The 15347-nt window shown below is 37.1% G+C and overlaps 1 protein-coding gene across 1 annotated transcript in view; it reads right to left on the bottom strand.

Moving 5' to 3' along the window:
* Nucleotides 1-15347, bottom strand: part of COL6A5 (collagen type VI alpha 5 chain) — a 108117-nt gene that overhangs the window by 67331 nt on the left and 25439 nt on the right. Inside the window, 9 exon segments of the mRNA XM_051962342.1 lie at nucleotides 1801-1893; nucleotides 3699-3844; nucleotides 5246-5333; nucleotides 5440-5771; nucleotides 6277-6501; nucleotides 6504-6854; nucleotides 8564-9136; nucleotides 11203-11757; nucleotides 14220-14777. Coding sequence (XP_051818302.1) covers nucleotides 1801-1893; nucleotides 3699-3844; nucleotides 5246-5333; nucleotides 5440-5771; nucleotides 6277-6501; nucleotides 6504-6854; nucleotides 8564-9136; nucleotides 11203-11757; nucleotides 14220-14777 — 2921 coding nt within the window.

The raw sequence follows: 15347 nt of genomic DNA, 5'->3' as shown, positions 1-15347 counted from the left end.
TTCAGCCAGTTACCCTTTTAAAAGATGAACTCTTTGAGCTCATTTATGTTTTTTCATCTCCTTGTCGGATGGAGCATGAAGGGAAAGGATGCACATGAAGCACATTTTAAGCCTAAAAGTGAGATAGAAGTGCTGGCTGTTTTGGTCAGATAATATCAGCTGAAATCCAAGTTTGTTACTTATTACTTATATGACATTGAGCAAGCCACTTAACTGCAATTTATTTTGTCTAAAAAAATCAAGGGTTGGACTATATTACAGGAGCTAAGTCACTTTTCCAGGGTCATACAATTAATAAGCAAGATTTGAAAACTCAGGACCTTTTGACTCCCACTGAGTCACGTTGATGCCCCTAGATTATAGGATCTTAACCAGCAATCTGCAGACAAATTTTTTAGGGGGAAAATTACATCTTTGCCCCCCACTAATTTCTAACTGAAATCTAGCATTTCTTTTACTTATTCAAAAACATTATTCTGAGAAGGAGTCACCAAAGCTCACCAAAGCAGCTAAGGAGGTCAGCGACCTGCAAAAATGTAGGGACCCCTGAACAAGATGATGCTTATGGGCCTTTTTTGCTTTAAATTTTACATTGGTCTAGTTCCATTCCAGACAATTCATTTTCATCAGAGGAGATTCAGGGAAAATTATAGGAGTAAGAGAAGAGAATGACAGGGGGACCCAAGCAGCCCCTAGGAAAACTCCTTTGATCAAGCTCAGTGAATGAATGGAGGGATGTGGATTTCTTTTTGTAAGATAAGAGAATGAGAACTCAAATACTAAACAATGTGATTAGACATAAAAGGGAAGGGAAATATATTTTCCCAACTATCTATAACTTAATATGAGACTTCCCATTCTTTTCATTATTTCTCAGGGTACCATAATATTGCCTTATATTTACATTCCATTATAATTTCAGCCATTGCCCAATCAATGGGCACCCCTTAGTTTCCAAGTCTTTGCCAGCTGCTATAAATAAAGGTTTTCTTTTTTTCTTTTCAAAGCAGGGAAGAATGGCAAAAAGTGGGAAGGAGAAAAAATTCTTAATTAAAAAAATAAAAATTTTAGAAGTCTATAACTAACTAGAGTGGCCTTGGACAATTGCCTGAGGCTTGGTGACGTCAAGCAATTTTTGGGTGACTACAAAGGCATTAAGTGAAAAAGTCATCGCCTAGTCTCCTAGCTTATCAAAAAAAAAAAAAATCCCCTGAGGAATGGAGGCCTGTTGAAGGGCTCTGGTGATCTGCATGAGCGTTGCGAGATTGCAGGCTCTCAGAGTGGTCTGACACTCCATTTCTTTTTTTCCTTTTTTTCCTCAACAGTATTTCATTTTTCCTAATATCTGTAAATTTCCAACATTCATTGCTGTAAAACTTTGTGTTCCAGATTTTTATCTTCTCCTCCCCCAAACAGCAAGCAGTCTGATATAGCTGAGACATATGCATCCTGTTAAACACATTTCCATATGTTATGTTGTGCAACAAAAAATTAGATGAAAGGAGGAAAAAAGAGAAAGAAAAAGAAAAAGCAAGTAAAGAAACAAACAAAAGGTGAAAATCCTATGTTTCCAACCACATCCAGTCTCCATAGTTCTCTCTTTGAATGCAGATGGCATTTTGCATCCCAAGGGAGACTCTTGGCTGTGGGATTGGAGAAGCAACTGATCACAGTTACAACAGCTGAGTCCCATTGCATATCCGGTATACCCTCCACATGGAAAGACAGCAGCAGAAAAAGGCAACAAGAACTTAGTCACAAGCCACCTGATCAAGACAAATGTCAGAGTTCTAGAAGCACCTTGGAACCTCTTGATCCTCGGTATCCGGGTGCCCCTGGAGCTCCCGAGCACTTACAGAAGGCACAGCAGCAGTGTCTTTCTGCAATATTGTCCTAGAGAGGAGAGAGAGTGAGTGACCATTTTTTCCAGAAAGGGAAGGGGATATAGCACCTACTGTATGTCAGGCACTGAGCTAAGAGCTTCACAAATATCATCTTATTTGATCTTCGCCCTTTTTAGGAGATAGGCCCTGTAATTTATCCCCATTTTACAGATGAGGAAACTGAGGCAAACAGCGATTAAGTGATTTGCCTAGGGTCGCACAGCTGTCAAGTGTCTCAGAACAAAGTTGAAACCAGACCCTCCTAACTCTTGCCCCAGTGCTCTCTGTTCACTGTACCACCTAATTACCTCTTTAAAAAAACCTACCCTCCAAAAAATAAAATAAAACATTGTCCAGGAGTGTTTTCAAAGACCCAAATGGAATCAAACCAAATGAGTCTTTATTAAATGCCATGTACAGTGTCCCCTAATCCACTAAGCACTAGGGACATAAAGATGAAATGAGACCATCCTTGTTCCCTAAGAGTGAAACAAAAGAGTAAACACACACATACAACATGACTCCAACCTGGTCACCTCCTACCGTGACAGCCTTCGTGGACCTTACTCACCGTCACAGACTCAATAGTCCAGCGCCCTGGTCTCACTGTTGCTCCTTGAACAAGGACACCAGCTGCTCACCACCTCCCAACCCTGAGTATTTTCACTGGCTACCCCTTCATCAAGCGCCTGGCTTCCCTGATTTCCTCAAACCTCAGTTTCTATGAGAAACTTTTCCCAATTCTCTTTCCTGCTCCTGCCTTTGCTCTTTTGATGGTCTCCAATTTTCCCTGTGGACAAATCCAGGGGATATTTTGTGTATATTTGAATACACGCAACCTCCATGGCTTTTGCCTTTCTCTGTATCCTCAATGCTTGGCAAAGGGCCTGGCACACAGTAGGATTTAATAAATGCTTATTGATAGATTGACTCACAATGATAGGGAGATTTATTTCTTTTCCCATTCTTTACCAACCTTCCCAATGATTGTCATGTCTCTTAAAGTGATTTTTTAACTCTTCTCCATCCTTGAGCACCAGATACCAACCCTTCATCATGGAGGGACCTGGAACGCCCTCCACTGATGGAGAAACCGGTCTAGTCAGTTTATTATTATTTCTGTGATTCCTTTCACAGCCAGACTTAAGGAAATCTTTAGGCACAGAAAGTTAAAAAAGCATCCATCTTTTACATCAGGGAAACTTTACCATTAAAAGAACCACTTTTCCTCCACCCCAATTGAACTCCCTCAAATAAAGATCTTTAGGGCAGAGGAGTGGTGACTTTGAAGATGGGAGGAGTTTGCTAGGGGAAAGATGGAGAAATGCTGATTTGTCCCCAAAGAATGGGGACAGTGTTAGTTATTTTCTGTGTTGCCTCCCTCATTTGAATGTAATCTCCTTGAGGGCAAGGTTTGTTTCTGGGTTTTTGGGTTTTTGGTTTTTTTTTTGGTAAATCAGTGTTTAGCACAATTCAGCATCAATGCTTATTGATCAACTATCCACCAAAATGGCTCCTGGGACCTTGATCAAATGTGAAGAATGATTAGCAACACTTACTTTACGTGCAGTTTGATAGCACAAACTTTTGTTTTATTTTGCCAGCCTGTATGCATTTTAGTAGCTCATTGTTCGATGCTACCAAGAAAGAAAGATTGAGGAGGAAAAGATATTCAGGTTTCCAAAGGTTCTCCACTCAATATGGCCATCAGAGGGACAACTGGGTAGGCACTCATCTAACCAAAGCCAATAAAAGGAAATCCCTTACCATTGCTAATATACATGTTTAAATCTTTGGACAACCAAAGTAACTTACCAGGTATTTTGTCAGTTTGCTGCTCAAGTCTCTCATTCCAATGTGTAAATGTGTCTTATATTCAAATCCTTTCCCAAATTCAATGCTTGAAAACTCATCAATTTGAGAGGTAGTATTCAGGGCAATAACGAACAAACCCATCAACCCTTGTCAATATAAATAAGAGACAAAATATGACAGTGTCCAAATGAAAAAAAAACACTCAATAGATGCATTTCTCATAATAAGTAGAGTAGCAAATGTCTACATGCATGTGATGCATGTCACCTAATCAATTAATCATGCAACAGGCGTTCTTTAAACTCTTACTGTATACCAGATACCACGCTAGCAGGAATGTAGTATAAGATGTTGTTTTAAGACTAATTTCTTCCACATTACTTTTCATTTTTGCTAGTTGCTCTGATCAAATAGTGAGTTCTTTTCAGGGTAATATGTTTTCGGATACTGCCATTTTTATTATATTAGTTTAGTCTAGTCACAAGACTGAATTACTTGCAGCTATTTATGTTGCTTTTAAAAAATTTTCTTCATGCAACATTTTGTGATTGAATCTATACAAGTGTTGAATATTCTTTGATGGATTGACCCTAAAATGTTTCATGCATTCTGAATTTATTTTGAATGAGATTTCCTTTCCAATTATTGTGTCTTGGATTTTATTATTCTCGTATCTAAAAGGCTATTTATTTTTGTGGGTTTATTTAATAGAATGCAACTTGCCTAAAACTACTAATCTTCTCAATGTTTCTTCATGTATTCTTTATGTATTCTAAGCAAACCATCAAATCGTTAGCAAATAGAGATGATTTTATTTTTTGTCCATCTTTGTTCTCTTTTCTTTTCTAATTGATTTGCTAGCATTTATAGAATTATGTCAAATAAAGCTATAAGGTATCAAATAAGGGACCTTAATTTATTCCTACTTCTACTATATCTCCAACATATGATTCTTAAAGAATCATGAGGGAAGTAAGCTGTTCACTATCAAACTGAAGTGGAAGGGAATTCTGAGATTGCAGAGACCTAATTAAAGATGAATTTCTGGACCTTTCTTTTGTTCAAGGCTTGCATAGAGGATTCAGATCTAGTAGGAAAAGATTCCCATTTGACAAGCCCACAGTAATTCCAGAGATTCCAAACTGAACTAGGATTGCATGCTCATAAAATATTCTTTCTATTCCCTAAAATGTAATCCAAACCAAATCAATATTATTTTAATAAGTAAAACCTTAAGCCAGAACTGAACCCTCTAGAGATGTGTTTCCCAGGAAATTGTGGATGTGCAGTATCTTGTAACAAATACAAAGATTTAAGATGAAATAAGACCATCCCTTGAGCTACAAAGGTAGGACCCAGAAGCTATTTACTCCTTGCAATTCCCTTCATGAAGAGTTCTAACACATCCTTAAAAGAGCTGCATAGGAGGAACATTTTATTTTTAAGTCTGATTTGCTACATTTCATCATGTGTGAAGATCCAGAGCAGCCCTGGAGAGCAGGCTGAAAGGTGTTAGACAAATCCCACAAGTCTTTTCAATTGCTTACCTCGTTTTCTGAGCTCATCTGATTTCATTTCAAGTCTCCAGAGATCATTATTGCCATGCTGGAGACCATCAGAAAAAATGAGCATCACCTAGAGAGAGATGAAGCAAGAGAAGAGGAACATTTGGCAGCTAAAAACTAACTGGAGTAGGGAAGGAATAAGAAAAGAATACCAAGATTTTGGACCCAGTACTTACCTTTCCATGATCTTCAGCATGATTAAATACACTCCAAAGTGATTCTAGATCAGCCACTTGAAGGTGAGATGGCCCGCTGACTACGGTGTGTCTCAGAGTTTCTATCATTGTTTTTTCATAGATCTGGAACCTGGATTCAAAACTGGTATCAGTGTTTACCTTAAATGCTATACTGACTTGGGGTTTTCTCACACAGCTCACACCTCTTAGGGAACTGATAGACTGTAGGAGGCCTGGAAGGTAAGATTCAAGGTATGGTTGCCCTTCAAACAAGGTCTGGCCTCTCTGATGGGTCGAGATATCAAAGCCCACAACAGTATCCACAAAGCAACCTGGAGAGAGAGGGGGAAATAATCACCCATTAATGTACAGATTCAAGCAACAAAGGAGGGAAAGGAAGGAAGGAAGCAGAATTAGCCAATTACAGAATTAGGGAATCCAATTTTCTCAATTTACAATAATAATAGAATTCTGATTCTAGGGCCAACAATCCATCCATTAGGTCATCTACCTGTCTGTAGTATAAGGATTGCTGAGAGTACACAAAATAGAAAAACTGGTCATCCTCTATCCCCCATATCTCACCTTTGTGCCAGGGGCATTGGTACAAAGGAGCAGATTTATGACAGCTAGATGGTGATCCAGCTGAGGGCAGCTCAGTATCTCTGCCATAGTTTTGAGCAGGTTAACTAACTCTTTGTTCATCTCCCAGAGCATAATCTGCTGATGAGTGAGGAAGTGAGGAAGAGGGATTCTATGGAATACTGTGAGGGAATTGGAGACTGGCAAGATGTCCAATAAGACTTGTAAACGGCAGCGGGAAATGGGGACACTTACTCTTTTGCTGACAGTTGCTACAGATTTCCCGGGTGACCCTTTTTTTCACATCTTCTTTCTTCAAGTTATCAAAGTCAGGCACCGTGATGATCTTTTCAGGATTGTGGGTGATATGGAGCAATTCATAATTTCGAACATTCCCAATCCCTAAGGCCATGATACACACCCCAAGCTCTCTCAGTTTTGCCACAGCCTTGTTCACCACGGAGATGCTACCCTTCGGCTCCCAGATACAATGACAAACAGTATCTGAGGAACTCCAGCCATGATCCTGCTCCCAGAAACAAATGTGTCCTTCACGAGGTGAAGTGCCTCTGCTAGCCGAGGACTTCCACTGCGCTTCAAAGAAGTCAAAATTTTTCCTTTCCGCTCATCTTTATGCAAAGTATCATTCAGGTGAATTATTTCTTGGTCAAAGCTGCCTAACTGGGACATCCCAATTCGTGTGTTTTGGGGTGAAACATCAAAATTATCAATGATGTCTGCCAAAAAATGAACCATTTTGCCGAAATCCATATCAGTTACTAAATCAGAGCCATCGCAAAGGAAAAAGACATCTGCTTTTTGTATGCCACAAACTGTAAAAAGAAGGTGACAAAATTCTATATTATATATTGAAAGAAAGGGATAGAAGGGAGGGAAAGAAAAAAGGTGGGGTGGGGAGTAGGTAACACCTTTTTAAAAATCAGATGTCTCATGGATTCCACAGATGACCCCCTTCCCCCCCAAGAAGCAAATTTGGGTGAAAGAAGAAAACTTGATACACAGAGAATGAGGGGAAGGGGGAAAGAAAAATGAAAATAATAATAGTATTTTAAAATCTTTAACATTCACAAATCACTTTACAAATAACTCATTTGATCATCTTAACAATTCTGGAAGGTATGTACTATTAGTATCACCCCAATTTTACTCATGAGGAAACTGAGGCATACAGAGTTAACTTGCCTAGCATTACACAACTAATAAGTGTCTGAGGCCAGAGTTGAACTCAGATCTTTGTGATTTGGGCTAATTGCTTCCATTTTAAAATGACTATGCAGACAGCTAAAATGGAAAACCAAAGACATCACCAAATGAAGAGAAATAAGATGTGACAAAGGGATATAATTGCTGGAAACCCTTCTCAGACACTTACTAGTTGTGCAAACCAAGCTTTGTTATTTAAATTTTCTGACTCAGTTCCCTTACTTGTAAAATAGGAATACTAGCACCCACCTTGCCCAGGTGTTGTGAGGATCAAATGAGATGTTAAAAAAAATCATCAAAATTTATAGAGTATTTTTCAAACCCAAAAGCTATTGGTTTTTATTTGAAGTGGTTGTTCATATGGCAGTGCTTACTAGAGTCATTTTTACTATGAAATGTGGCCCCCAAAATAGGAAGGAAATCTGAAATTCTCCTGTTGATTTGCTACTGTTGAGTTCCCCAAGGGATTTGATGTGAAGCTCCTCTGAGGAAATGAATTAGGGATTATAGAACTAGAAGAATTATTAAACATCATCTAGTTCAATCACCTCATTTTACAGATGGAGAAACTGAGGCCTAGAGAAGCAAGGTGACTTATTAAAGTCAGGTCCTTTTTGAAGCCAAATTTAATGCCCTTTTCAAAATTATGGTGGTAATGCAGCGAAACTGGTTACCGAAATCTGAGAATGCACTAAAGTTATTCACCGGGGATGCACAAAATTGCACTAAGAGCCCAAATGCTTAAAGGTGAATTCAATTTAAATCAATTCAATTTTTATAAAGATGATAAGCATTACCTCTGTGTAATATACCGGAGATAGCAAGGTGAAAATGAAATAGTCCTTGCCTTTAGAAGGGTTGATTGTTTGTTGGAATGAAAAGCTGGTGAAAAGCTGATCTGTCTCCAACTTCAAACCTTCTCAGCTAAGTTTGGTCTCAAACTGATTAATGATGTCACAAATTAATTGAATCAAAAGAGCTCATGAATGGAAATGTAACAAGCTAAGGATAGAGAGGCAGACCTATGGACATGTCTTTCTTTCAAAAGAGAGACTCTATAAAATAATGGGGAATGAAAGTAATTTTTCTTTTGTAGACCCAGAGGATTAAGAAATGAAAGGAACATGAAATCATAGAACTAGGGCAGAAGGAATCCTAGAAGTCTTAAATTCCAGTTCCCTTATATCACTAATAAGGAAATTGAGGCCCAAAGGGATTGAACCAAGATCATAGGGCTAGAGTAGGGCAGCCATAGTGTCATTGTTTCATATTAGTTTCAGACACATCTAGGAAGTGATCTTTTGAAGTAGCAACTTACCAACAAGTGAATTTTCACAAGCTTTTTTCTCAAAGGGGAGGTAGAGTTCTTTCAGTTTTTCAAAATTGTCTACCAAGAAGTAATTGTTTTTTGAGTTTGTTATGTCTAAGAGTTCTTTCTCAGAAGCATTCCCTACACCCACTCCATAGATGATGATGTTCTTATCTCTCAGTGTCTGGGCTGTACTCTTAAGCTCATTACTATCATGAGATTCCCCATCAGTAATCACAATGAGCATCTGCTTTACACCTCTCTTGATTCGACTGCCACGTTCCTCCGTAAATAGCTCGTGAGAGCTCCTCAGAGCCTTGGCTGTGTAAGTATTTACTCCCTCTCTCTGGTAGTTAAGTCCCTCAATGATGCCTTCCTTGGTGTGGTAGGTATTAAGGTAGAAGAGGACTTTAGGGTTATCTCCATATTTGAGGGCTCCAAATTGAACCCGGTCTCTGCCAACGTCTGCCTTGTTCACCAAGTGCTTCGTGAAGTTTATCATGCTTTGATGCTGATGAAAGCCGATACTCGAGGAATCATCCAGCACAAGTACAATGTCTAGCATTTGAAATTGTTTGCATTCTGCAAGAAGGAGAAAGGTTTCATAATAAAGTTATGTAGTCAACACCCTACAGCATCTGCTGGGAAGAAGCAGCTTTTATGGAAGAGAATTCCATGTGCAAAACATGGGCACTAAATAGATAATCCCAGAATTGGAGGAAATCTCAATTGCTACACAGTCCAACCCAGAATTAAAAAAAAAAAGGGGGGGACTCCCACCATAAAATATTGTACAAGTAATCACTTAACTATTGCTAGTCTAGGAAAAGAGAACCCATAATCTCCCAAGGCAGCTAATTCCTCCTCCTTTGGACAATTCACAATATTTTCCCAAGATCAAACCTCAAAGTGTTCTTTGTGACTTTCACCTCCTGCTTCTACTTCTTTATCCTGGGGTCATTTTTTTAAAAAAATCTACTTCCACAGATCAACCTTTTGCACATTTGAAGAAATCTGTCATATCCACTCTGGATTTTTCTCCATCCCTAAATATCTTCCATTTACCATATAGATACCTTTCCTTTGCCTTCCTCTGGATATCCCCATCCACTGGATAGCACTATGCTGTGTTGTTTCCGAGCTGATAATTGAAGAAAATCTAATTAATACTAACTGAAGGTCAGTATTTGAAAACAGATATTTCATTTGTTCATACCCAGAAAAACATATACATATCTGAGAAAGGAAAACATGGCCACGTGATTAAATTTGCCTCGTGTCTGAAATGTTCGATTTACAGAAGTTCTGGTTCAGTTCTTTAATCTGTGGCACTCAAGATACTCCATTGCATCCTCCCTCTCTCTCAGAACAGGATGAGCCTAATTGGGTAAGCTAAAATGCAGAGTTGCCATTACTTTGTATGTTGACTGATGTGTTCTTTGCTCTCTTTAGCATTAGCTACCAATGAGTTTTTAACACTATATGTTTTATAAATAACTATTTGCTGCTATTAGAATAGAAAGACATGAAATGGCTTTTAACTATAGTTTCTTCTGTGACCCCAACTGAAGAATAAATGTAAAATCTTTAAAACTAGAAAAGGAGACCTGCATTCAGCTCATCTATGAGAATGCAAAAGTAGAAAAGAAGAGGAGACTTTAAAGGTGAAGAGAGGTGCCATTTTTCCAACCTCAACACCATACTGTTTATGAATCTCTCCAAACATGTCTATGTATTTCAATACTAGATCAAAACATATCTCTTCTAAAACTGTAAATAACTGTTAGAAACATGTTGGGAGACACCAAAGCCAGATTTTGGGTCAGTATGGCTTCCCCCACAATGTTTCTCCTTTATGATATTTTGATGTTGTTAAGTTGTTTTTCAATTGTGTCCAACTCTTCATGAACTCTATTTGGCTCTTTCTTGCTAAAGATATTGAAGTGGTTTGCCATTTCCTTCTCCAGTTTATTTTATCATTAAGGAACTGAGGCAAACAGGATTAAGTGATTTACCCAGGATCACATGGATAATAATGATTGAGGCAGGATTTGAACTCATTAAAATCAGTCTTTCTGATTCCAAGCCTAATGCTCAATTATTCACTGTGCCATTAAACTGCCCATACATTTTTTTAGCTGTTTTTCAGTCGTGTATAACTTTGTGGCTCCAGTTAGGGATTTATTGGCAGAGACATTGGAATGGTTTGCTATTTCCTCTTCCATTTCATTTTAAATATGAGGAAACTGAGACAAACATGATTAAGTGACTTGTCCAGAGTCACACAGCTAAGTAAGTATCTGAGGCTGGATTTGAACTCAAGAAGATGAGTCTTCTTGACTCTAGACCCAGCCCTCTATATACTGAACCACCTAGCTGTCCTTTATGATATTACTTGGCCAAATTCTTTATTCCTAATACCCATGGTCACCAGAGCCTTGGTTAAAAACATAGAATGAAAAAAAATTGAATTTTTCCAAAGGCAGTTTTAATTAAGTCCAAGGACTGGTACAGAATTGTGAATTCTAGCTTATTATCATCATGATTGTGATTTTTATTATTATTCCAAAAATCATTTAAGAAATATTAACATCCCATGTTCTAGAAGACTACATTCAAGTCATTTAAGTGAAAATGGGATCACTTGCCATAGAGAGTGCACATATCAAAAACCAGCTTATCTTCAAGTAGTTTTTGGTTATCAAATTTCTCAACATAATAAATCAAGTTTGTATTTCCAGTGATATCCTCTAGGAGAGATGATTTTGCCTGGAAGACCGCAACCACGAGGATAATGACTCCTTTATTCCGAAGATTTGAAGCTGGTTCTTTAACTGTGTCATTTGACTTCCCATCAGTGATAAGGATGAGAAACTTCTTGACACCAGAACGTCCTCCATTCAAGGGTTCAAAGTAATCAGAAACAAATTCCAGTGCTTTTCCTGCATAGGTTTTATTTTTAATAGGATTCATTCTGTCAATTGCATCAAAAATGTCATTTTTGGTCATGTATTCAGTGAGCCCAAATTCTTTCTTGGTAACATTGCTGAACTGAACAACACCAACATGTCCTTGATCGATACCAACATTAGTCTTGTCCACCACGTTTTTCACAAATGTCTTTATTGTGCTGAAAGCAGAGTCTCCTATGCTCTTAGAACTATCCACCAGAAATATGATGTCTGCCTTTTTGTCTTTACAATCTGTAAGTTATAAAGAAAATGGTGTTAATTCAAATAACAGTTTTCAAACTAAAAAGATAGCAAAAATAAATGCTATTTAACATTAAATCATGTTATAAAAATCAACTCAGATTTTTGATGCATTCTCTCCTTCAGGAGATGAGGGTTATTCCCTAATGCACTAAAACAAGGAAAAGTATTCTGAGGGTCAAAGGATATGAACAGCAGGTTTTGCATAAAGAAATCAAAGCTATGTATATTCATGTTCTAAATAACTATTGATTAGAGAAGTGCAAATTAACAACTTTGAGATGCCACCTCATAACTATCAAATTGACTAAAATGATAGAAAGGGAAAATGAGAAATATTTGAGGGGATGTGGAAAAATTGAGGCACTAATATACTGCAGTAGAACTGTGAACTGATCCAACCATTTTTTAAAAAATTTTTTATTTAATAATTACTTTATATTGACACTCGTTTCTGTTCCGATTTTTTTCCCCTCCCTCCCTCCACCCCCTCCCCTAGATGGCAAGCAGTCCTTATATGTTGGATATGTTGCAGTATATCCTAGATACAATATATGTTTGCAGAACCGAACAGTTCTCTTGTTGCATAGGGAGAATTGGATTCAGAAGGTATAAATGACCCGGGAAGAAAAACAAAAATGCAGATAGTTCACATTCATTTCCCAGTGTTCTTTCTTTGGGTGTAGCTGCTTTTGTCCGTCATTTATCAATTGAAACTCAGGTCTCTTTGTCAAAGAAATCCACTTCCATCAAAATATGTCCTCATACAATATTGTTGTCGAAGTGTATAATGATCTCCTGGTTCTGCTCATTTCACTTAGCATCAGTTCATGTAAGTCTCGCCAGTCCTCTCTGTATTCATCCTACTGGTCATTTCTTACAGAACAATAATATTCCATAACATTCATATACCACAATTTACCCAGCCATTCTCCAATTGATGGGCATCCATTCATTTTCCAGTTTCTGGCCACTACAAACAGGGCTGCTACAAACATTTTGGCACATACAGGTCCCTTTCCCTTCTTTAGTATTTCTTTGGGATATAAGCCCAATAGAAACACTGCTGCTGATCCAACCATTTTGAAGAGCAATTTGGAATTATGTCCAAAGAGTTATAAAACTGTGTATAACTTTTGATCCAGAAATATCATTATTAAGTATGTTTCCTAAGGTGATCAGGAAAGAGGAAAAGAACCTATATGTTCTAAAACATTTATAGCAGTTCTCTTTTTGGTGGCAAAGAACTAGAAATAGAAGGGATGTCCATCAATTGTGGAATGGCTGAACAATTTTTTGTATATGCTTGTGATGGAATATTACTGTGCTATAAAAAATGATGAGCTGGTTGATTTTAGAAAAATATGGAAATATTTCCAAGAAATAGTGAAGAATGAAATGAGCAGAACCAAGAGAATGTATCAGCAATATCGTTTGAAAAATAATTGTGAATAATTAAGTTATTCTGAGTATCATAAATGCTCAAATCAATTTCAAAAGATCTATGAAGGAAGATATAATCTGCCTCCAGAGAAAGATAGGTAGAATATGTAATATTTTAATATTAATATAACATTATATAATTAATAGATAATATAAATTATAAGTTAATATGTAATATAATAAGTAGAAATATATATACTATGGTTTTCCATATACATATAAAATATACATATGCATGTGTGTATGTTAAATGTTGGCCTTCTTTAGTGTAGTCTGGAAAGAGAGGGAGAGAGACTGTTTGGAATTTACGATATAACAAAAATAATTAAATTAAATTTCAAGAAAAGCATTTGGGGCAAGGGGAAGAAACAAATAAAAATATCTTAGGGCCTGGAAGAGTATGTGCTTCATCCAAAATTAATCATTTACTCCCAGGGAGTATTTGATATAATAGAAAAATATTATTACATATCATCATTCTATGATATTTTCTTCTTTTTAATAATAATTTTTTTCTTTTCAAAATACTTAGAAAGATAGTTTTCAACATTCACCCTTGCAAAACCTTGTGTATCAAATTTTTCTCCCTCCATTCTCCCCATCCCCCTTTCCAGACAGCAAGTAATCTATGTGTAACATCTTTTTCTTGAGTTTTCCAAGGAGAATTCATAAATCTACCTTGAAAAGTCAAAGAATCACAAAATCTTGGAATTGGGAGTAAACCCAGTGAAGATCTTATTCAACCTGTGTCTGAACAAGAATTCTCTAGATAACATTCCCAACAAATATCATCCAACCATTGCTTGAAGACCTCTGAGAAGGAAGAGGTCATTAACTTCCTAGGCAATCCATTCTGCTCCTCGTTATGAATGATTCTAATTGTTAGGAAGCTTTTCTTGTCATAAAACCTGAATTTCTCATATAGCCATCACACCTATCTCATAACTTGATCAACTGTTATCTGGAAGCCATTTGTGGAGAAATGTATGGGGTGAAATAATGTCTCTTACCTTTTTCTTGGCAGATGACCTGCACAACTTCATCTTTTATGCTTTTTAAAGACTCAAAATTATATACAAATTTAACTCGGTCCTTTGACCCTGCTATTTCTTCCAGCTCTTTTATATTAGCTCCTTTGACACCAATTGCATGAATGATGACGTCTTCCTCTCTTAGCCTCTTGGCTGGTTCTTCAACTTTATCATCAGACTTTCCATCAGTCAAGACAAGAAGGTGACAGGGGACCTTGCTGGACTGCTTCTTCCTGGAATTCTGGATCACTTGAAGCATGAAATTCAGGGCTGCCCCTGTATTTGTTTTTTTACCCATGTGTCGGATATTGAGAATGGCTTTGCCTAAGTCCTCCCTGTTAGAGTATTTACCAATGCCAAACTCCTCTTGGCTTGTGGATGAATACTGTACTGCCCCAAACCGAACCTTCTCTGGGGCAACGATAAACATTCGTGTCACTTCCATCATGAAATTCTTGATTTCTTGGAAGTATTTTTTAGTGCTTCCAGAGCCATCAATGAGAAAATAGATATCAGCCTGTTCTGTTTCAATGCAGCCTGCAAGGAAATAAAAAGTTTATGCACATTAATGTTGGAATATTTGGAAAGAGCATCTAGGGAGAAACATTAAGATTTTGGAAGTTTTAAAGAAAAGCTTCTTCAGCCATCTTTCTGGATCTTTTACATGATATGATATATAGACATGGACAAGGGGATCATTTGAACCTTGCAGGTCCTTTGCCATCCTAACTGTGAACTAAAATGCATTTAAGAGATAATTACAGATATAGTCAGATGTCCAGATGGGAAATTAAGTTTCTTAAAACAATCAATTAAGCATTTATGAAGCATCGACTCTATGTCAAATACTATGTAAAGTATCAAGGATTCAAAGGCAAAATTAACTACTCCCTGCCCTCAAGGAATTTATTTTTTCTTTAGGGTTACAAAATATACACAAATAAGTATATATAAGATATATTTAACATAAATATAAAGCAAAATTTTGAAGTTTTTATTCATTTTGGAAAACAAAAATGGAATCAAAAGGAACCTAGCTAAAGCCAAAATACTGGTCACAAATTAGTTGGTTTCCAAATAACTTCATCTCCTGATAACTTTTCTATA

The sequence above is a fragment of the Antechinus flavipes genome, chromosome 5 (assembly GCF_016432865.1).
Source record: "Antechinus flavipes isolate AdamAnt ecotype Samford, QLD, Australia chromosome 5, AdamAnt_v2, whole genome shotgun sequence".
In the NCBI taxonomy this organism is placed as follows: domain Eukaryota; kingdom Metazoa; phylum Chordata; class Mammalia; order Dasyuromorphia; family Dasyuridae; genus Antechinus; species Antechinus flavipes.
This window is presented reverse-complemented; position numbering and strand designations above follow the sequence as displayed.